Source organism: Prionailurus viverrinus, chromosome F2 (genome assembly GCF_022837055.1).
Source record: "Prionailurus viverrinus isolate Anna chromosome F2, UM_Priviv_1.0, whole genome shotgun sequence".
Taxonomy (NCBI): Eukaryota; Metazoa; Chordata; class Mammalia; order Carnivora; family Felidae; genus Prionailurus; species Prionailurus viverrinus.
The window spans coordinates 21,458,829-21,482,583 of NC_062578.1; the positions used below are offsets into that span (position 1 = coordinate 21,458,829).

The 23,755-nt window shown below is 40.3% G+C and overlaps 1 protein-coding gene across 6 annotated transcripts in view; it reads right to left on the minus strand.

Moving 5' to 3' along the window:
• The window catches only part of EYA1 (EYA transcriptional coactivator and phosphatase 1), a 220,537-nt gene that overhangs the window by 130,956 nt on the left and 65,826 nt on the right, over positions 1 to 23,755 (minus strand). For 5 of the 6 annotated variants that reach the window (XM_047842334.1, XM_047842331.1, XM_047842330.1 and 2 more), the window contains 3 exons: positions 13,577 to 13,654; positions 2,732 to 2,801; positions 2,265 to 2,410 (listed from right to left, as the gene is read on the minus strand). In XM_047842334.1, coding sequence (XP_047698290.1) covers positions 2,265 to 2,410; positions 2,732 to 2,801; positions 13,577 to 13,654 — 294 coding nt within the window. Of the gene's footprint in view, positions 1 to 2,264; positions 2,411 to 2,731; positions 2,802 to 13,576; positions 13,655 to 22,024; positions 22,103 to 23,755 lie in introns of those variants that run through there. The other variant, XM_047842332.1, reaches the window with a different exon arrangement.

The window sequence follows — 23,755 nt, forward strand, 5'->3', positions numbered from 1 at the left end:
AGTCTTCCTGTACCGCCTCTGGTGTTAGCCTAGAGGCTCAATCTTTGTGATGAGAACAGATAAGGAAAAGCAGGAAGAGGTAGAAAACCCCCTCAGCTGCACCTGTCTCCGGGGCTTCCACCCACAAGCCTGCAAACTCATCATACTGCTCGGCTCTATGCCAATCCAGAGAAGAGCGTTAAGCTCTCTTCTCCACTGATGTATTATTCCCACTATGAAAAGATTTGCCTAGCTTTTCTTACAGGGTCTAAGTAAAAAGCCAGGGGGCACAAGTCCTGGGAGAAAGTCTTCTAAGACCATCTGGACCTTGACTATCAGCAGTTAAAAACCCTGACCTAAGTGTTCTTCCTTCACAAGCAAGCAGAGGGGAGATGGCGGTCGTACTTTTCAATGCGCTGGCCCAGGAAAAAATAGAATGCCTGGTCAGAAGCACTGGGAGCATCTCTTTGTACTCAAGGTCCCAAAAGAGAAGGAAGACAGTGATCAGGAAAATGCTGAGGACTCAGGAGATTTATAAGCACAGATGGCCCTGGGGTCAAAGCCCTTGACACGGAGCCTTGCCCTTACCATCTCCCGACCCCCACCTCTCTCGTTAAAATCCCTATCCTCACTCTACCAGTTCTGATTTGAACCTCAGAATCTCTGCTCCTGGAACAATTATCTCAGACAATAGGGACATCCACTAATGGTTCAGTACTGGAAGGGTCCTAGACCACAGCCCGGAAAGTGGCAAAGGGCCCTAACATAATTGAATGGAGAGGAGAAGGAACAAGAGAGGAGCTGTGTGAGTGGCAGTCGAGGCAATGGCATGAAGGGCACCCCCTCCTGGCAGGCCTGGTAGGCCTCCAGCACTTTCACGTTGATTGCACCGGAAGATACATTTACACTTCAAATAATCAGGTTACAAATACATTTTGAGAATATAAACCGGGGACTGCCTCAACTCACATCATAGTGTTGAAGCTATGGAATTCAAATCCGAGGTCCTTTTTCCTCATTTAGCACAAGAATTGGTTAAGAGTTGATGGCAGATAAAATTGATCTATATCTAACATTATTTTCAGAAATCTTGCATAAAAGTTATAGAAATGCAAGACAATTCTAGGAAGCCCATCTTATGGTTGTTTTTCAAAATCTGGCTTAAAAATGCCTAGCTAGAAAAAAAAAAAACAAAAAACCTAGCTAAATAACATTCAGTTCTGGGTAATTTTGAAATGAAACCATAAAGGGTGAAATCATATATAATTTACATTTTAATTTCGGTATATTTTATAAGAAATTTATATATAGTCGATTTGGTTTGGGGTAAAGATAGAAAATAAAGAAGGAATAAAGTAACTTGCCTTCTAATTATTAATGAAATGCTTAAAGAACATTATTTCTTTCAATATACTGCTATAAGCACAGATTTATTTATTTTATCAGTCCTTTCCTCCAAGCTTCCATGTACGTTTTCTTGATCGCTAGATTTTTTCCTTAAGGAAATGTTAATAATTCACTTTCTTCCTACTCAAACAAAGTGCAATGTGTTTAAAGTTGCAATTGCAATTCAATTGAAGAAAAGGTATCTTGAAATTCTAAGATTTCTTAAAATTAAACTTTGGGGTTTTGCTGGATTTATTTTTAATTTACAGGTATTGACCCTTTAACAATGGAGTTAAATTACACCAAGATAAAGGTAATCTCCAGGTGGGAAGGAACAAATAGGGATGTGAGCTTTAAAGGTTTCCTGCTTTGCCCCTTCAAAGGGCAGCCCAAGCTGTGATATATAGATCACTTTTCCTAATGGTTGATAATGCTGAAATTTAAAAGTACTACCAGCCTCTCGTTCAGAGCAAGGATTTGTTGAATTCTGTTTGTACTTCCCTAATCACAGCTAGGCATCTGATAAATAGGAAACATATCTTTACCCTAAAAGACTTCATTCACAGAAGTTTTATCTCAAATATGCACTAAAATGCTTTGGATTCCACAACCGAGTGCTCAAGCAGCAAATTAAAAGTTGAGCTACCAATGGGGGCCGGGGGGGTGGGGGGGGGGGGAAGGAGAGCAAGACGGCATACGAACCACGCAATCTATCTGCCACTGACGACTTCCAGAGAAGTAGCCCCGCTTCTTACAAGGCTCGTTGAAAACAATCAGATGAAGAATTTAGACACAAAAGGTGATCACACCTTCTAAAGTGGCCCAAGATGGCAGTCTTTAGGTCCCCACACACAGGTATGCCCATTAGATCCCACCACTGAAGTAACGGGATTACTCACCATATGAGGAAATTCCGTACGGCTGTCCCGGCTGTGGGTATGTGACATATGCTGTGGCTTGTTGCATTCCTGTGGTAAACTGTGTTTGCCCATATGCAGCCATAGTTTGTGAGGAAGGGGTAGGGAGAATATGTGGGTATGGTCTGCTATTTGTCAGAAATGACAGAAAATAGAAAGCCCATGCATTAGATGGAAACATGCAAGGTAACTGATTAACAACCATATCACAAATTGCATTTAAGGACGGTCTCTTCAAGTATAACTTCCAAATACAATACACAAAGTACTGAAATACTTCAGTATCTCTTCCAGGTGACGCTCAAAAGAAATTTGTGTCAACACATTTACGGCTCTGTGAAATGCACTTTAGTTTAAATCAAGATGGAACATGTGGGCACAAAACATGACTTGAAATAAGGTAAAAGACTACCCAGAAAAGGCATTTATTGAGAGAAAATACATCTTACTTGGAAGGGTAAATCTGTGGTGGGGAGAACTGGTGAGTTGGTCTTGGGCTGAAGCTACTGCTCCCAATTGCTGGAAAAAAAAAAAAAAAAAAGAAAAATAACACATAACAGTCAAAGCAAAATACGAGATCAGCATAAAACGCTGATCTAGTTTGAACGACAGGTAGCCCATACGAAATGCATTCAACCTTTTGGGCCTGAAAAAAAAAAAATGGCAATTTCATGCGGTCAACCCAGGTGAAAATCTACGGAACAACCTTTGGGAACTGATGAAGTGGTTCTAAGTTTAGATTAGGTCTTAGAAAGTGGTCACAATCATCTGAAATAGCTGGCAGCTGCAGGGTAAGAGGACAAGGAGTCCTGGCCACTGTGCAGAAGGGCCCGCTCAAAGGGGGGCGGGGACGAGGGTGAATTTGCAGGGCTGGGCGGGACCGAAAGGTCACCTGGCCTATTGTGTGCGCTCAGGGACACACACACACCTGACCCTGGATTAACGGGAAACGCAGTCTAATCTTCTCCCAGGTGAGCAGAAATGGGGCCGCTCCTCATTCGCCTGCGTGAATTTAGCAACATTTTTTAGTAAAAATGCATTCCTACGGCGCTCTTAAATTTCTCAAGTTGCAAGCGAAGCCTGATCTTTCTTGTACTGAGGCAGTGTTCCTGGGCCTTTTTCGGTGAAACGTGCTGAACTTCAGTTATTTAAGTTAAAAAAATAAAATAAAATGTTTTTGTTGTTGTTTAAAGAGGTTATTCAAACACTCCAGCAGAATTTCATTTCTTTTTAATCACATATACGTTACTCAGTAGGTCTCAGAAATGCACTAAACTCTGCCATTCTTTTACACTCGTCCTGAACTAAAACAAAAATCCATTTTTGTTAACATAAGGCCTTAAAATGGTAGTTCTCAGCTTTATTGTAAATAGGGGCAATTTTATGTGCGATATATATTACACACACATATACTTATATACACCCACAGCTCTATGTGTTCCCATGTATTACATATAAATATATGTAAATACCCCTATCCTCTACCCTCTACCTAGCTAAGATGTATAGTCTTTGGGTACAATTACAAGATATAATAGGTTCATCTTCTTCCAATAGTAATCCCAGTCTTCAGGGGCTCTATTATTTATGAACTATGCTGCGTATTACAATCCTTCTAAAAGCTCCCATGCGCTCAAAGTCTGATACATTTTTCATAATGTCCCATCAGTCCACGTATACTTCTCAAGCTCAGTTTTCCATTTGGGTTCGGGAGAACAGCGGTAGAGTTGGACCAGAACCTGGATCCGGAATGATCCTTTCCTTGTAAAGCAAGCCGGCCTCACGCAGTGACCGCAGATCCAGATTCATACCAGTGCTGCATGCCAGCTGCCAGACTTCAGCCACGTGGCTCTCGGTTTGGCAGAGTCGGGGTCCGCGTTAAAGCGAGGGCAGGCCAACTCAGCTGGTGCGCCCCGACCTGCGGGCACGTGTTGAGTCACTATTCCGCACCAGCCGCCGAGCTAGATGCCGCAGATGCAAACACGCAAAGACAAGTTCTGTCTGTCACATGTGGGGAAGCTGACACACAAATAGCCATGGGGGGATTAGTTAAATATTGCAATTTATAGAAGGGAGGGATTAGTGCGAGCACACTTGGACAACAAGGACTACCACCTGCCCAGGTCATCCTCGACTACAGCCTTTCCTGTTCTCCTTTGCTAAGCCTGAAAAGAGACCAAGGGCAAAGTAGATATACCCGGCAGAGTAGCTGGAGGAGGAATACCTTCCCTGGACAATCACAGTTCAAAACGACTTTAAAAAATAAATAACTAAACCAGAACAAAAACGCAATGCGACCGGATGGTGGAAGCCACAGAAATCCCTTTTATTCTTGCCCAGCTCTCTCCCTGGGTTTTTCAAACTGTGGGTCAGGACCCATGATCACAAACTCAACTTCACAGGTTGCACCCAGAAGTTTTTCACAGGTAAACAGAATAACAGAAGAGACTGTAGCAGGCTTATTACACAGGGTGCGGTGAGCTCCGTGAAGCTTTAAGGTTGAATGTGGAGTATAGGCGTGTACACATGAAGAAAGAGATCGGGGTGGGGGGGTGGGGCTCAGCGTGTGGTAATTGAGCACAGGTTCTGGAATCAGAATTTAATTTTGGCTCAGACTGAAGTTCCAACTCTTCTCTTTGATCTTGGGACAGACAATCGTGTTGTGTGGACCCATTTTACATATGGGGCATAGAACTTAAGTAACACATTCGAGCAAATACATGGGAAAGGTGGTATTTGAACCCACGACTGCCTGACTCCTTCCATCAAAACACACTATTTCCTGACCTCCTGTGAAGAAACAAGAAACCTCAGAATATCTCATTTTCCCTCCCTCCGTTTCATGAGTCACAAGTCACCCATCCCAAATCCAGATACTGCCTGTTGAGCTGTTCTGCACACGCCACCCCCGCTCTCCTGTCCCGGCTCTCGTTAGCCTCTCTCACGTTCCCTGTGTCCCATCTGCGGACCTGAACACAATACTGCACTGCCACCACAGTGATCTTTCTTAAATGGAAACTTCTTTATGTCCATGTTCCAGCTTAGGAGCTCTCAACTGTGCTCGCTTACCCCTAGGAAAAGTTCCAAATTTCTTGGCAGAGTCCAGAGATTCAATCATCCCCCCTCCCCTGGGTTTAGTAATATGTAGCCTCCTTGGAGTTGAGGACTGCCCACACATGCCATGCGTGCTCATCTTCGTCTCGGGGGGCTCTTCAGACCAGACCCTCTGCCCTCTAAGGCCTTCTCCCCGCCTGACAAACACTCCTCCAGTGGGACTCAAACATCATCATCTCTTTCCGATAATATCTTCCTTCTCTGTACCTTCTTGAAGTGCCGTAAACATTGGCTGTGTAGCACTTAACCATGCTGCATTATAGTTAACATGTGTATAGATGTTCAGTTCCTCTGCTAACCATGAGCTTCTGGGGCCAAGGACCCCTTGCTCTCTTTTGTTTCCTTGGCACCCGACAGGGCCTGGCATGTGGGAAGAAATCAATCAACAATATGAAGAATGTGAAGAAATAGGTCATAAGCAAAGTAGATTTTTTTAAAACCCTGATGATGTGAAGGATGGTTAAATTTTTTGCAGTTATGTGTAAACATACAAAATAAATCTGATTCAGTCCTTTGGCCATATAATTTGGAGTGAATAGGATTTGTTTTTAGTTTATTTATTTTGAGAGAGAGAGAATGAACACAAGCGGGGTGGGGGGAGAGAGAGAGAGAGAGAATGAATGCCAACAGGCTCTACGCTGTCAGCACTGAGCTCAACATGGGGCTCCATCTCACAAACCATGAGATCATGACCTGGGCAAAATCAAGAGCCAGACGCCCAACCAACGGAGCCACCCAGGCACCTGTGAATAGTACCCTTTATAAAATACATGTAAATAAGAAGCTGTGATGTTGCCTGGGTATCTTGCTACTAATTACCTAACGATGTGCCCCTAAAATGATTAAATATTTAATGCCATATAATAAAGCCCTATTTTGGGGGATTTCCCTAAATCCGAGCCCCTACAATTTTGTGTGGACTAAAGTCCAGAATCTTCCAAGTCATACCTCAAGTACTTTTCCTCTTAATTGCCTAAAACACCTTTAACTTTTTAAACAATTTAGGAATTATGATTACTTTTAAATTTCATGGGACCAGGACACCCTAAAGCAAAAAGAACGCTCCCAGATCATTCATCAAGGTAAATAAAATGGTTCTTTTACCATTAGTAAGCTCCAAATTACACACGCCAGAGCCTTGAGAATGTATGGGCAACTAATGCCTCTCTCTGTTTTAGTACATTTGTTTCCTATTATGCCATTATTTCTCTTCGTTCTAACCCAGAAGTTAAAGAACCTCCCTAAATCTTTGTTGTGGGAAGGGAGGGGAGGACCTAAGCTTGAGAATCTCCTGAGAAGGTGAACAGAAACCCCCAAATTAGCAGTTCCTCCTTCACTGCTCCCATCTCATTAAAAACATCACTCAGATGGACAAGTTGAAAGTCCAAAAGTTTTGACTCTTCTCTCTCCTATCATTTCATCATAAATTCAGCCAGCTCTCCCTTCAGAATATGCCCTCTACTTGACAACTTCTCCCTGCTCTCGTTTACCACCCTGTTGCAATTATCAACGTGATGGCTACCGGGGAATGGTGGTCAGGACCTCCCCCCCCCCCCCCCCCCCACACACACAGCCTCACCCTCCTCTCTTTCTCCTCCACTCCTTTCCCCTAATGGAATCCTGGCACATTTAGTCCCGCCTCTGTGGCTCTTCTAAGAAGGACACGGGCTAATACAGTCCTCTCTCTTCTCAGCCAGGGCAATACCGGTCTCCCTGTTTCTATTTACCCTCCTCTCTGCTCTTCTCCCATAAAGCATTTTCCACACAACAAATGCTGATCTCTTAAAAACATATATTGGATCATGTCACAACTGTCCCCAACTCTAAGCCCCATTGTCCTCTTACATTTAAATTAACCCAAACTTAAAAATAAATTATATAAAATACATACATACATAAACTCGAACGTATTCCCTAAGATCTCTGCTCGTATGACCACCCTTCAGAGAGGCCGTCCCTCTAAAAGAGACCCCCAGCCACTCCTCACTATATGCTTTGATCTGCTCTCATTTCTGTTGTAGGCTATTTACTTTCACTACCACTTAGCTCTTTATTACCTGCCTCACCCACGGAACGCAAACTCCTTGAGGGCAGGGACCTCATCTACTTCATCACTGCCATAATTCCACCACCTAGAACACTGCCTCATATACAGTAGGTGCTCTACACATAACTGTTGAATGAAGGAGTCAGACCCAAAAAGTTACATCTTTTTACGAGCAATTAAAAGACAAAGAAATCCTATTTTTCATACATGACATTTCTTTCTCCTCTAGAAGCATTCCTGTTCCTATTTCTAATTTTCAAACACTACCAGACATCAACATTATATTGATGACCATTATATTATGTGATCATTATATTACATGATTATTTGATTATATGATCAATATTATCAACTGGCACTTCATTTAACAAATTAATAACAAATTTAGACTTTGTGGAAATGGAAGAAACAGAAGGCAAAGATATTTTGTAATCCCTAAAAACGTTATTTTCAACCTCAACTGCTCTTAATACATTTAGATCGCTAAAATACTGCTTTTCAGTGGTAAACAGTAAATGGGCAGAACATCATTAAATTTTAAAAACATAATAACCTTGCCATTTTCAATTCGGCAACATGCCTTTGAAAATCACCTGCTCTCCTCCAGTCTCCCCGTATAAGGATACCTGGGGATTTCCCTGGAAAAGAGGGAGCTTCATTGCCTCCTTAATGCTTTAAGATGCTCAGGTTCCTTGAGGCACAGAGGTGAGACGGCTACTGCCAATGTCAGCATGGCTCCAGTTCCTCTTTATCCTTGCTATTGCCTCAAGACACCCAAGGTTGAGATGTGAATGAAGTCATCATAGAGAAGGAAGCAGGAGTAGTGACCACAGAGGTGAAGACCGTCTTGGAGTCAAATGCTCAGAGATCGCTTTCTCCAGGCTTCTCTTTTTCTTATAAACCCTAAGTCCCATTCACAACTGCTCCAGCAGGCCATGATTTTTACATTTTCACTCAAGAAAGGCAGAAAGAAGGAAGGAAAAAATCCCTAGCGTACTCCATCCCCTTCTCCATTGTGCGACATGGAGAATCGATCTATGGAAAACGAGATCCCCTAGAGCTGCAGTCTCTTCACCAAACTTTCCTTCCACCTTCTGCTAAGCCTTTTTCCAAGGACCTTGCTTCTCCTGCAGAGCTTCTTCCAAGTAGATCCTACTCATTCTCTCAGATTCCAGATATTACAAGAGACCTGAAAAACATATCCTCACTGCTTTTTCTTCCAAATCGTTGTTGTTTGCTCTCCCACAAGGCCTTCCTTTCCTAAGATTTATGGCAATTCTTAAAAACTTCCATGAATGACCCACCTCCTGAACATGGCCTCGCATTTATCAACAACTTTAATAGTTGACTATATCCGCTAACAAGTCCCAACGTTGTCTTGGGTTATGTATCCAACACTTCTCTCATTCCATCTAGGCCTCAACTCTAGTCTTCTACTCCAACCATCAAGCTCAAGACCACATTGTGAACCTTCCCCCCCCCCCCCACCATTCCACAGTCTTGCACCACAACAGCGTCAACCAATTTATTTGTTTACTTAACATTTACTGACCAGCATACATGTGCTCAATTCCATGATGGGTGCTAGGACTGTAACTGTAACCAAGCCAAATAAAATTTCCGTTCTCATAGTGCTATGGGTTAGCAGGAGGAAAGATAATACAAAGTAATTTTAAAAGTAGTGATGAAGGCTGAAGAAAGGAAGTACAGAGGACTGACTACGGAAGCATGTGGTAGAGGTCTCACTGAGTTTCGAGATTAAGGAAGAAACATCCTCTCCTTCCAGAATTTTCTTTCCTCCAGTCTCATCTGTTCTCCAACGTTATCATAGATGCAGGACCCCTCGACAGCCTATTTTCTCTCCATTTGTTATCCCTTACCTTTGCTTTAAAAAAAAGAAAAAAAACTTTGAGGATACGTGAATAATTATTTTAAACTCTTACTGATACCTGTCCTTTTACTTCCACATTCTTCCCTGCCTTACCGGAAAATCCTTAAATATCATTTTTACCTGAGCAGCAAAACTCTCGTAGAGAAAAACTGCTCTGCCATAAAGGCTCCACATTCATCGTTCTACCTTTGTTTGGACTCGGGCTCTATTGCCAACCTTCTTTTATATTCCAAGCAGCCTCGGGCTTCCCAACTCCTCGTGGCATCTATTTCATTCTTCTCATCTTTTCAAGCTCACAAGCCTATCACTATCAAATGAGTTGATAGCTCAAAATGAGTTGCTTCAGAGGAAAAAGTAGAAGCCGTCATTCATTCATCCATTCATTCATCTAGCAAATATCTAAGTGCCTAACTTTTTAAGTGTTGAGGATACGAATGAACAACGCGAGCCAAATCTTCACCATCACAAGCTTACATTTTGGTGGGATGAAAAGCCACCAATAAAACTAATACACAAGTAAATGATACACTTTGCTAAGGGCTGTGTTATGGTGGTTAGCATGTTAGAGAGACTGGAAGCCTACAGTGAGAGTTTTGCAACACTGAGTAGGGTGGTCGGGGTGCCTTATAGAGAAGGTGATATGAGAGCAAAGACTCAAGGTGATGAAGGAGTGAGGCAGATAGGTGTACAGAGAGGTGCCCCAGGCAGAGGGACAGTCACGGCAAAGGCGCCGACTGGAAGCATGTCTGGCCTGTTGAAGGACTAGTGGGAAGCAGGCAATAGGTCTGATGGGGCTCTTCGCTATTACAAAGAATCAGCATTTACTCAGAGATGAATGGGAGCTACTGGAGGGTTTGAACAGAAGAATCGGACAGGAATTCCCTTAACGTAGTGTCTCGTCCTCTACTTCAAACTCACGCACGTTAACTTCCATTCCATTGTTCCGGATGTTTCTGTGGAAAAGTTATTCCTTTCTCTAAGGCGATCCACTTCTGTTTTGGATTTAAGCCACTGCTGTCCCAGCAGGGACCTCCCTCCATCAGTTATCCCCATTTGGCCTATACCTATCACCCCTACCTCTGTAAAGTTTGTGTTGGCAGCCAAAACCACTCGGACTTTCTAAATGCCATCCTCAGCCCCGTATCTTACTTTCTAATGGACTACCTTCTCTTCTCCTCTCACGGCTTACGTACTTGAAAGACACTTTTCTCCTCCCTGTCTCCACTTCCTCACCTTATTGGTTAAATCATCCATTTATTCCCTGAACTTATGACCACATAGATCTGCTAGGAACTATGCTGGCAACAGAAATGGGGCATACAGGCAAGTGGGCACAAGGGGAAGTAAATCACTACTCACTGAAACTGCTGTAGGCTAAATCTATTGATGTTTCTCATGGATATCTTATTTTTAAAGGTTATTTATTTTGAGAGAGAGAGAGTGAGAGAGAAGCAGACAAGGGCAGAGACAGAGGAAGAGAGAGAATACCAAGCAGGCTCCACACTGTCAGTGCAGAGCCCGACACAAGGCTTGATCCTGTGAACAGTGTGATCATGAGCTGAGCCAAAACCGAGAGTCAGATGCTTAACCGACTGAGCCATCCGGGTGCCCCTCTCACTGATATTTTATTTTGACATAACTTGACACTTGAAGAAAAGTTGCAAATAGAGTAGAAAAAATTTTCCAGATATTGTTTACCACAATTCCCTAAACGCTAACATCTTAGTAGCTTAGTCCGCCAGTCCCTTTTTCATTATATAAGTGCGTGTGTATAAATACATATATCTCATTTTTTTTTTTGGAGTTGCAGATATGATGCCCCTTTGCTACTACCTCAGTGTATATATTTAAGAACAAGTTAGTCCTTTATCACAGGTTATCGATATCAGGAAAAATAGCAATGCAATATTATTGTCCATAGATACTTAAAAAAAAACTTCTCTCATTTCAGAACATGACTTTAAACTTGCACTTCAAAATTACTACTTTTAAAAAGTATGAATGCTATACACATACACTGTAAGATATTTTTGAAAAAAAGCAGAAGGGATAAAATTCAAATTATATTCTATTATCCAGAGAAAACCACCATTAATTTGTATACGCATATACAAAGACACATAATGTTTAAAAATAAATGGATTATACAGAGCATATTACTCTTTTGTAACCTGCTTGGTACAAAACCTTTTGTTACTCTTTTGTAACCTGCTTGGTATACCTACTTGGTATAGTTAACATTTCCTCATGCCGTTCAGTTTTTTCAAACCTATTTTTAATAGCTGTATCCAAATCTCTCACACAGACGGCGCTCCCTTGAAATTCTTCCCTGCCTTCACTTGCAACTCAATCCTCTTCCTTCTTTCCCAGTTGAAAAAAATCAGTGTTTTCACTTTATCCCCTGCCCATCTCTCCATATTGGTCTTCCCGGGATTCTGTCTTCAACGCTGTTTCAGCCCACTAGCTTTAACTCTCTGCACGCTTCCGAAATTTCCATTCTAGGTCTTTCCCAAGCTCCAACATCTCTGAGCGGATGTTACCTCCCACTCGACACGCCCCAGAGGGAAGGTACCACCTTTCCTTCTCAGTCATGCTTGTCTTGCATTCTGTCACCTTCACCTGTCTCTGCCTCACTCTCCCCTTGTGCTCATTGGTTACTATGCCATAAATTCTACTTCACAAATACATCTTAATGCATCACTTGTCCACACCAATGCCAGCACCTCCTCTCTGGTATTAACTTCCAGAAGATTTTATCTGGTCTCTCCACTTCAGTTCTCAAGCCCCCCTCACTCCTGATATAGTCTGGATTCTGAATGGGAACACAATCATGCAACCCCCTTTCTCTGACGTCTCCTACTGCTCTTAGGAGACAACGCAAACATCATGTGGAACACGCAAGCCTGGTCAGACTCTATCCTGACCCTGTCCAGCATGCTGTCATCACTCAAACTGTACACACCAGGAATGCTGAGCCACTGGCAATTCTAAATTCTGTGCCTCTGTGTCTTGGTCTGTTCCCATGGAGTTCCATCTGTCCAGCTTCCCCCTCCTCATATTTTCTCCCTCCCCCTACCCTATGTGCTTTATTCCTAGTCATTTTTTAAGGCTGAGTGAAGCCATCATCTCTCCCAGGAAACCTTTCTTGCCCACCTCATCCCAACCTTGTCTCTGTTGGGTCCCTTCCTAGGTGTTCTTGGGGATCTCTTGGGTTCCCTCTGGAAATCAAACTGTAATGTGATGATCTGGTTACCTATTCACCTCACTAAGCCTCAAACCAGGGCCACTCTCATGTACCTAAGAATCCATAATGGCACCAAACACATTCTCTGGTTTAAGTTGGATTCTAGTAAGTGTTTTGTAAAAGAACTCATGGGCATAACACCTTTTTGTTATTTCCTTATTGCTTCCACCTGGTATCCTAAGTATAAAAGTTATACATTTGTATTTCATGCTATATCTATGTATAACACCTTTTAGTTGTGGTATGTATTAAATAAGTGATCCTGAGAGCTGGAGTAAGTCAATCACAAATTTATGTAAGTATAGCATTTCCGTTTGAGAGGTTTTAAAAACACAGCAGATAATATAAAAAGGGTTAAAAATTTAAGAATTACTTCTGATAGAAATAATTTCTTTATTGAAATAGTCCAATCTGGGTAATCTGGCAAATACATAATCACAACCTCACAGGTACTTTAATATCACAATCACTTTCCTATCAGTAATTTCATTAACAAAGATGTGAAACTTGTTTGTTGGAGGCAGGCCTTGTTAACGTGAAAGAGATCAAAACTAACTTAAGGATTGAAAGCTGCTTTATAAAGTGTTTAATTAGATCTATAGTTGACATGACAGGAGGACAGTTTCTAAGACCCCTTAAAGAGTATCAGAAGCAAAATTTTGCCTAACTAAATATGCATGATTAGAAAAATCATACAAATGAGAGAAAAACGGAAGGAGTCACTAACATAAAGATAATTCAGTAGAAGAGAAAAGAAACAAAACCCCTTTTGATTTTGTCTTCTTGATAGGATATCAATATTTTCAGCAAACACTTCATAACATTGGATAAAAAGAGAATTACAAGAATGGGACTCTGCATAAGGCTCTATTACATTTATATAATACATACACACATGCATATACACACAGATATATACTTGATACATCTAACAGTTTCAATAAACTAAGAAAAACTATGTTTTGTATTAATGTGAAAGTCTAATATATATTCCTTACCTGAACCTGAGAAATTGTCTAAAGACCCGTCTGCTGTTGTTGAAACTATTTCACTGCTGCTCATTGGCTCTGTTTTAACTACAAAATAAACAACATATATCATATATCCAATTAATAGTTATTTGTAAAGGCATGGTGGAGAAGTTATAACATTCAAAATAGTTACAAGAAAATCACTCTAAAAGCCAGTCTTTTAGTATTTGAATGTAATTCAGATTAATATTTGTAATAGCATTTTTACAAAACATATGCATGTTAACTGTTTTCTCCTTAAGTTAACAATCCATTGTGTCAAGCTATCCTTTAAAAACAGAAACACTTTAAAAGTAGCTAAATGCGTTACCTTACATATTTATTGAAATGCTTATTAACAAATAACTTATATCTTAACATTTATATGATGTGGACATGAAGTTATTTCCTTGGGTATGTAGCCATTCGACCAAACAGAGCCAAAAAGCCATGATACTCAAGGACAAGCACATGCTTACGTGTGTGAACACACACACACACACACACACACACACTCCTAGTTATCCAGTATAGCTGAAAAACAGAGTGCTCAATTTAATGGATCATTACAACCACTCAGTCGTATCTGGCTGCCAATTTATCAATGTCTGATGTACTTGGTACCAAAACCACACTAAATGTAAATGAAGCAGAAATTAAGTTTTCCATTCTAAAAGAAAACCAATAGCAGACAGTTTGTCAAAAACATATATGATCTTTAGTAAAGCCCCTTGGGGCTATAAACTAAATAAAACATTTAGACTTATGCTGTGAGTTATTGAAAGCAATCTACTCCACTGACATACTCATGGTATTATTGACCCCTATCAAACAGATAAGCCAGACACCTCAGAACATTTGCCTTTTCCTCAGATTTAGGTTTAAAAAAAAATGAAGAGAGAGTATTATTGCTTTCCTTAGAAACAACTAGTGAAGTGCTATCATTGAGATTTGCCTAGCCCACTTTGTGGAAGTTTTACACCCCCCACTAATGGGTTTCCAGAAAGATGGCAATAAGATCTTAGAGGCTACTTAAAAATCAATAACATGTTTCCCAAAATGAAGGTCCTACCAAGAGAATATTTGGGGTGGCTTCTCTTACAAGTAAAAACATTCTGAAATGGGGAAGAATGATGGAGAAAATGCAGTTTTCCTTCTCTCAACATTGACAATTTCTTATAAACATCAGAAAAAAACAAATTCACCCTCTTTGACCTTTGAATCTTTTACTAATACATAATGAGTGGTTTTCAAATAGATAACATAAATAGTTGCAGCAGACAGTCACTTACAAAAAATTAATTATTTAGGCTGCTTCTAAACACATGAAAAATAAAACCAGGAAGTCTAATGGGAATCACTGCAATGGATTGTTTTCGTGTAGACCAAACAATAGTGTCACTGAAGTTTTCATTTTTCCACCAGTTGTTTGGGGTTAGAAGTCTTAGTTGATGCTATTAAATTCTGACACAGGCCTGTATTTCCCTTTTCTCTTCACACCTCCAGGTAACCTAATGATCTTATTCTTCATAACCATTATACTCCCATAGACTGTGGAAAGTAGGTCCTCTACTACTGGTACACAGCTCTAAAATTTCCTACCCAGTTGTCTACATCCTAGCTTTCCTCCCTGAAAGAACTCATACAGCGCCCTGTACCTATAAAGCAATAGCTCTATTTCACTCTGTACTGGACAGATTACCACAGGGATCTGAACTCCAAATCAAATACCATATACTGATCAAAGACTACAATCAGGCCCAAGGGGAACAGGTCATATGAAGTGCCTCCTACTGTCAGACTCTGGACGTCATGATTAATCCTTTTAAAGAATTCTCCAAGGAGGTCTCAGAGCACAATTTACAAGCTCCCTAGTTAGGTACTGTCTCCTTGTTTCACATGCAAAAATTGAAAGCAAAGGGACTAGGAAATTGTCCAAAGTCACACAGTAAGTGGCAGAAATGGGAATTATTTTTGCATGTTTTCAATCCCAAGGCTTGAAGAAATGACAATATGTGGCACTTCTCAACAATTAGCACTACTCTACAACAAAGCAAGGAAATTGAGGCACAGTGCCATACACGGTGGATATAGAGGGAAGTAAAACCCCAGCAGTCCAGATCCTCCTAGAGTGTGAACACTCCCAGGCTAATGCACTCACTAGGGGATCTCAAGTAGAAGCTCCTCATTCACTTGACTGAGAAAATGGTGAAGAAAAAATTTTCCAGTGCATAGGGTGTTAGCCCACATTACTTCTAAATCTTTACCAAATCTAAGATCTATGATTCTACAGATTGGATGACAAAATTACTTGGCGAGAGCTTACAATACCAAAACCACTCCCACTCTTATACCCCTAAGACTTACTCTAGCTATTCTCCATATTACTAGCTTAATCGAATATAGCTTTCACTCCCAGGAGACACATTAAATTATACTTGAAATTCCATTAAAACGAAGAAGGAAAGGAGGAGGATACTTTTTCTTTTAGGCCCCAAGTACATTAGCTTCTGCCATTGTTCAAATATACCCATCTATATACTAAGGAATAAAGACTCCCTTTTCCTAATGACTCCAATTTTTTTTAAAAGGCTCACTGTTCAAAAGAAGAGGATGTATATAAAGTAACTACCAAGATACTCATGATTTTATCAGGTACTGGAACTGAATACTTTCATCACCAGGGACCCAATGCTAAAGAGACTGAAGATTTATTGTGATGTAAAATAGTTTCTGAGTGAAAGCCAAATAAAGAGAGACCACCTCCTGAGTCGTTGTTGCCAAGCTTACACCCTCCAGAAAGTTAAAAAGACAAGAGGGATCTGCAGCCACCAAACTACCTGTCCTCACTCGCGCTATCAGATTTATAAATTTGCCATAGATGACAGAATAGATCACCTCTCCAAGGCTCAATTTTTTTAACTCCTAGAAAATTAAATACCACCTCCTGAAATTTTTAACTCTTACAGATTTAAGGTAGTGTCACATCTGAGAACAATCATCCCATCTAAGCCACCTATCTGAAAAGAAAAATCTATGAATCCTCTGTTCTCTTCTAAGTAACTGTATGATTCTTTTATCTCCACTGTACATTTTCCTTCATTACAGGATTTCAGTCCGGTAGAAAACAGCAATTTTTATTCTCTTTTGCCCCCATTCAAGAGTCTGTCTTCATCACTCCAGTCTTCAATCTTCTATCTGGTACTTTAAGGACCTGAGTAGGTCCTTAAATATTCTCTAATTATTCAGAAACTCCCCTTTGCCTCTTTCTTCTTCACAACCCACTGCCCCCCTCCCCGCTGCAACTCCTTTGCTCAGTCATGTTCTCTAGGCCTGTACCGTACAGGGCAACGTGCTACCCTCCACAAACTCTCATTTATCAACATCTTTGAGCTTTGGTTTTGGAGTCAAAGAATCCAGTTATCCGCTTTAAGACTTTATAGAAGTTATTTGAGCTCTGATCTTAATTATCTCACATACAAAAATTTTTAAATGACCCCTACATTACAGGAATGCAGTTAGGATTCGTAGTATGTATGTAGAGTTTGGTACGGTCCATGGTTTCAAGCATGTGCTGGGGGTCTTAGAACATATTATCCACAGATGAGGAGGGACTACTGTGTAAGTTTTCTCCTATAATCATCATTAGTCCTGCCTTTTTTTTTTTTTATTTTTATTTTTTTTTTTTTTTAATTTTTTTTTTCAACGTTTATTTATTTTTGGGACAGAGAGAGACAGAGCATGAACGGGGGAGGGGCAGAGAGAGAGAGGGAGACACAGAATCCGAAACAGGCTCCAGGCTCCGAGCCATCAGCCCTGAGCCTGACGCGGGGCTCGAACTCACGGACCGCAAGATCGTGACCTGGCTGAAGTCGGACACTTAACCGACTGCGCCACCCAGGCGCCCCAGTCCTGCCTTCTTAAGTTACATTCAAGTTACCTTGATTTGATTTTACTGTATGATTGAATTTGATTTTGGCCATCCTGAGGAAAATGGCCTTGCGTTGGTTCTTAGGCAAGTTGCTTGACTTTACATTCTTAATTTAGTTTTCAAAGGATAAACTTAACTTTAATGTGAAGCTCATATATAATAGATTGTATCCCATAAGAAAGACTTTGATTTCTCCTAATTAAAAGAGACACTTTAATGATAAAGTGACTACAAAAGTATGATCTCTGGACCTAGCTAAATGATTTCTAAGCATTTTTTTTTAACCCTCTCCTGAGTATGTTATCCCCCACTTAACAGATGAGGAAGTTGAGATACACAGAAGTTGAATAACTTTTCATACTGTTAATAACAAAGCTAGATTGAAATTCAGCTGATAATTCCAAAGCTGGTGCTTTTAACAGTCTTCATTTGAGATAGCTCCCTGGTAGTATTCCCAGGAGAAAGGCATTTGGAGCTACTACTAATGATGGTGGCAAATATACTTTCAGCCCCTGCTTTAAACCAGGTACTTTGCATTAATTTTTATGGATCCTTACTACCTTTTTCATTTGTACACTGGTACTAGACTTGCTCATGAGAATGTCATGTCCTTCCAACTTCACCAGCCCGGTCTGGAACCAAGAGCTGCTCCCTTAGAGTCCTGTGTTATCTCGTACCAAGCATCTTTTTCGCCAGGCTTTAATCCTCGCTTTGGCAAGTCCTTATTTTTCATTCTTCAACTGCTATTCTGGATTGTTGAGCATGGAAGATGAGGCCACTATTTGCCCGCTGACCAAATTTGCTAACATGTATGCTTTCCATGTTCTTTTGACTCATCCTTTTTCTTGACCATCCCTTTTCCATTTATTGTGCCTGAAATAGTTTCTATGGAGTCTTTTCTACCTACCTCAAGCCTCCAATCCTCACCTCATGCCCCAACCTCTTCAGTACATGCCCTAACCAACTATTTGATAAAGCATGTTAAAGCTACATTCAATCTTTCCGTGGTCTTCCTGCAACATCTCTGATTCCTACTGGTTAATCTCAGTGGAGGTTTCCTTTCCTGTAGTAGGATTTAACCTTTTACATTTTTATTCTTACTGCCACTTCCATGCTGGCTTTGCCACAAAACTCCATTATGTGATCTCCCAGAATCCTCAATAATTCCATCTCAGGAGGTTACTTCTCTTCTACCAACAAAGACAGACAAGTCTGAGATATCAGCTTACACCTGTCCGAACGGCTAGAATCAGAAAGACAAATAACAAGTGTTGGCGAGGATATGGGAAAAGGGAACCCTCGTGCAATGTTGGTATGAATCTAAATTAGTGCAGCCACTGTGGAAAACAGTATGAGAGTTCCTCAAAAAATTAAAAATAGAAATACCATATGATCCAATAATTCCACATCTGGGTATTTACCCAAAGAAAGCAAAAACACTAAACATAGGGCACCCTTATGTTTATTGAAGCATTATTTGTAACAGCCAAGATATAGAAGCAACCCATGTGTCCATGGATAGATGAATGGATAAAGAAGATGTGTTATGTGTTATACATACATGCATATATACATTATGTGTATATACACACATATCAAAACTGCATATATGTATAAATATGTGTGTATATATACATGTATGTGTATATACGTGTGTGTGTGTGTTTGTGTGTATTACTTACTCATAAAAAAAAATACGAGATCTTGCTTTGGGACAACATGGATGGACCCAGAGGGTATCATGCTAAGTGAAATAAGTCAGTCAGAGAAAGACAAATACCATATGGTTTCATTCACATGTGGAATCTAAAAAACAAGAAGAAACAAAAACACAAAGCAGAAACAGACCCATAAATGCAGAGAACAAACTGATGGTTGCCAGAGGGCGAAGGGAGTAAGGAAATAAACCAAATGGATGAAGGGGAGTAGGAAATAAAGGCTTGCGATTATGGAATACATAAGTCAGGGGAATAAAAAGTACAGCACAGGGAATATAATCACTGGTATTTAAAAAAAAATTTTTTTAACGTTTATTTATTTTTGAGACAGAGAGAAACAGAGCATGAATGGGGGAGGGGCAGAGAGAGAGGGAGACACAGAACCAGAAGCAGGCTCCAGGCTCTGGGCCATCACCCCAGAGCCCAACGTGGGGCTCGAACTCACGGACCGCGAGATCGTGACCTGAGCTGAAGTCAGACGCTTAACCGACTGAGCCACCCAGGTGTCCCCTAATCACTGGTATTTTAATAGTGTTGTACAGTCACAGATGCCAGCTATACTTGTGGTGAGCACAGCATAATGTAGAGACTTGTCGAATTCCTATGTTGTACACCTGAAACTCATATAACATGATGTGTCCACTACACTTTAATAAAAAAGCAGGTTTCCCTTAATTTTTAAAAGGCTTTTTTCTCAACCATGAGACTTCTCTCCCTTTTCTCAGCACTAAGTTTCCTACTAATGTGCCTGGATCATCTACTCTGTCTTTAGTCCTTTCCATCATCCCTTTCTTTATAGCTGTTATTTTACTAAAAGGACTTTTTTTAATTGCCCAGGTCGAACTATTCCCAATTCTGATTTTCCTTAATCCTTTCACAGAATGGGCTTTCCTCTTTTTTTTCATTGACCAATACAACACACAACATTCCCCCATTTCCGTTTCGTATCTCTCTTGTTCTCTGGATTTTCTTCCCTTTGCCTGCTCTGTGGTTTTATAATTCTATGCCATTCTTACCTATTTCTCTAGTCTTTCCTTGCCACACATTTAAAAAAAAATCATCTTCATGTACATGACTCCCAAATCTCTATCTACCTGCACATCTTTTTCATGGGAACCACATCCCAATTACACAACACCCTCATCTGGATCAGGGTGAAACTCCACCTACTCCAACATAAAATATTCATTTTGTCCCTCTGTAATGGTCATGTCATCTAGAATGAAAGTTTCCTTTTCACCCCAGTTTCTCCCAGATCCCTTCACTTCGCACCCTATTGCCGCATCTGTAATTGCCACCACTCTATAATCTTTCCCGATCATCTTCTTGCTAATTTCATAGCCACTATCCGAATTATCTTAGATCTATTCTCCTGTAAAAGTTGATAATTGGCCTTTCAGCCCCTGCTCTTTCTACTCTAAGCAGAGATACTGATCTCTCCATAGCTTAGATTTGAGGGAGTCACTCCTTGATCTGAGGTCTTTAGCTCTCCATGTTCTCCTGAATTAAGCTATTAAGTTACATCCTGTTTTTTAAGCCCCACCCCCCTACACTCTAACACCAAACTGTTTCCTTTTTTTGGCTTTACTTCTCTATTTAACAAATACTAACTTACAAGAATATATTCAACATTTACACCAAACTGGCCTACTGAGATCCTTAACGCATCCTCAAACCCATGGTTTTGCTAATGTCTTTCTCTCCAACACTAAACATTCTATAAATTTCCATCTGACTAAATTACACAATTCCTTGAAGGTTGAACCAAAGTCCTGTCTGCTTTGTGAAGTCTTGCCTGACCTACTACTCTGGACTGATTTTTCTTTTCCATGAGCTACTAAATGGGAATTTATACCTCCTTCAGAAAATACATCCTATTCTACCTCATTTTACGTTTCAGCCTTATCCATTTGAATATATTATAAATGTCTTTACGGTAAGAACTACATATTTTTGTAGCTCTACAGAACTTGATACAATGTGTGACACATAGTTGGAACTCAATATTGAGGGAATAAAGGTAAAAATGTACAACTGACTTACAACTGGCTTCATACTACTAGACACATTGCATAGGGCAATTTATACTATATATGCTCAAACATAAGGAGACATTTTATTCCTCCCAAATTATCACTCAATCAACTTATGTGCAGGTGCTTATAAAGCCTCTCAGTTGCAGGATGCACGTCATTAAGTTATTTTGAACCAAGTACTCTTTGGAGAAGACACACTAATGTAAAATAGTATCAACCATTGGAATTTTTGTATATTAAAAGAGGACCCCGCCTGGATCCTTCGAAAGAGCGATAAATTAACAATAATGCATGGGGCATATCCACCCAAAGGCAAATCTTAGCTATTGCTATAAACAGGCCTTAAAAGAACTCTTTTAAAAGCTACACTGCACAAGACTATGCTGTACAGATAACAAATATAAGCTCGTGGGACAAAATAAATACACAGCCACCATAATGTTCAGGTATCGTTTCGATTCAATGGCTGTATCACTCACAGATTTAATGAGTACGCTTACTCAAACCATGAGGCAGAAGTGGAAACGTAGGTCTTTGGAAACTAGGTCAAATGACTGAAAAAGACGTCAGTAAGGGATAACCAGACACCAAAGGCCTGTGTGAAGAGAGTGAACAAAATTACCGCATGAAATATGAAAGTGGGAAATAGTAATATCTGAAAATTTATAGATTTTATAGGACACTTCAAAGACACAGAATTGAGTTAACAAATTAAATATTGTCAGTAGCCATTTAACTATTTGTTCTTTACCTAACAATGTATATGTCCATGAAACAAGTGCTTTTGCCTTTAGTTAGTTCCCACTGGGAAAATGAGGTGTGCCTTTAGGTGTGACTATTGGTTCTATAGTCTGGCATCTGGTGATCACCAAAATTTTAAAGCTAGGGCCATCCTCTTTTGCCTAAAAGAGGGGAGAAAATAGAAAAAGTATTAGGTTTTCAAAATATCATACCTTACACAACCTCAGGAAAGTCAAATCAACACCTATAGACTAAACTTAGAGTCTGACCGTATACATGGCCAATAAGAAATGTTAGTCAATTTGAAAACTTGTTATTCACAGCAAGTGTGACATGTGTACCATATTGAAGCAGCACTGTGCAACGGCTTCTGTAGAGGTCTAGACCCATTGACTCTTTTTAGTAAAAGAAATGCCACATGGTAGAGGAGGGCGGCTCCTTTGAGATGTCTCCTGAAACTTCACTTTCCCCTCCTGAAACTCTCATTCTTGCCACCCAGGCTCAGATTCCTGACACACAAAATCTGGGCAGACTGCATGAGCCTCCGGACTACTGTTCATCTCTCCCCCGTTCCAATCTATCCTTGAAATTGCTGCCAGATTAGTACCTAAAACACTTTCACCATATCAATCCCTTGCTCAAAATATTCTGTGGCTTCTCTACTGGCTCCAGGATGAAGTCCAAATTCCTCAGTCTAGTCTTCAGAGTCCTCCACAGTTTGTCTCCAGCTGATCCTTCCAACCTTATCTACGATCAATTCCTTCTTCAGCTAAACTGGTCTCCTCGCAGTCTCCCAAACTATCCTACCTTTGTTCAGATTGGTCCCTCATTTAGAATGCATTCCATCTCTTCTCAACCTATTCAAATTCTACCCATTTCCCAACACTCAGCTCAGATTCCATCTCCTTCTTGAAGCCTGGCCAGACCTCAGCAAGCTGAAGAGCTCCTTTTTCCAAACTCTGAGAGCACTTTTGTTTGGATCAGTGGCTTCTAACCTTCTTGAGAATGAAGCCCTCTTTCTAACACCAAAGTATTTCAGAACACGAATGACAGTCTATTTTTAATCTGTTGATTGAGCAAGTGCATAATGACAAAAACCCACTGTGAAATTTCAGACCTGAAAATGTGCATTTTAATAAGTAGAAGGTCCCGCGTGAAAAGAATTAACTATATACGTGGCCTGTTAATTTCCTCATCTTACAGACAATGCTTTTGGCACAAAAGAATTTGCTGACCTCAGTACGAGCTCTAGAACTCCTGGAGATGGCTAAGTCACACATGGAAAATTCTCAGGTTCATAATCCAACTGACGTATTAGGACCTTTTAGTTTGGGCTAAATTTTCAAAAAGTCTTATCTCCCCCACCTACACTGTGAACTCCTTAAGTCAGCAGTAGTATTGTTTACTTCTTTGTATTTCTGTTAGAATCTGGAATAGCTCTTTATGAAAAATAAATAAATGTTTCCTTCCCAAGTATTGTAGGCTCACTTCTTTCACGAATGTTTTTTTATAACATTTTTCATACATCTAGGAAAGTTAAAAGAAGTATATAGTGAACAGCCATAAACCAACTGCTTACATCCCATAATTCACATATTACTATATTTACTATTCCATACCTATTTCTCATAAAACCATCTTATTTTTCAGGTGCTTTTAAAATAAGTTGCTCACACCATCTATTTCTCCTCAATACTTCACCATTCACACCATTAGCTAGAATTCCTATTTGTTTCTGGTT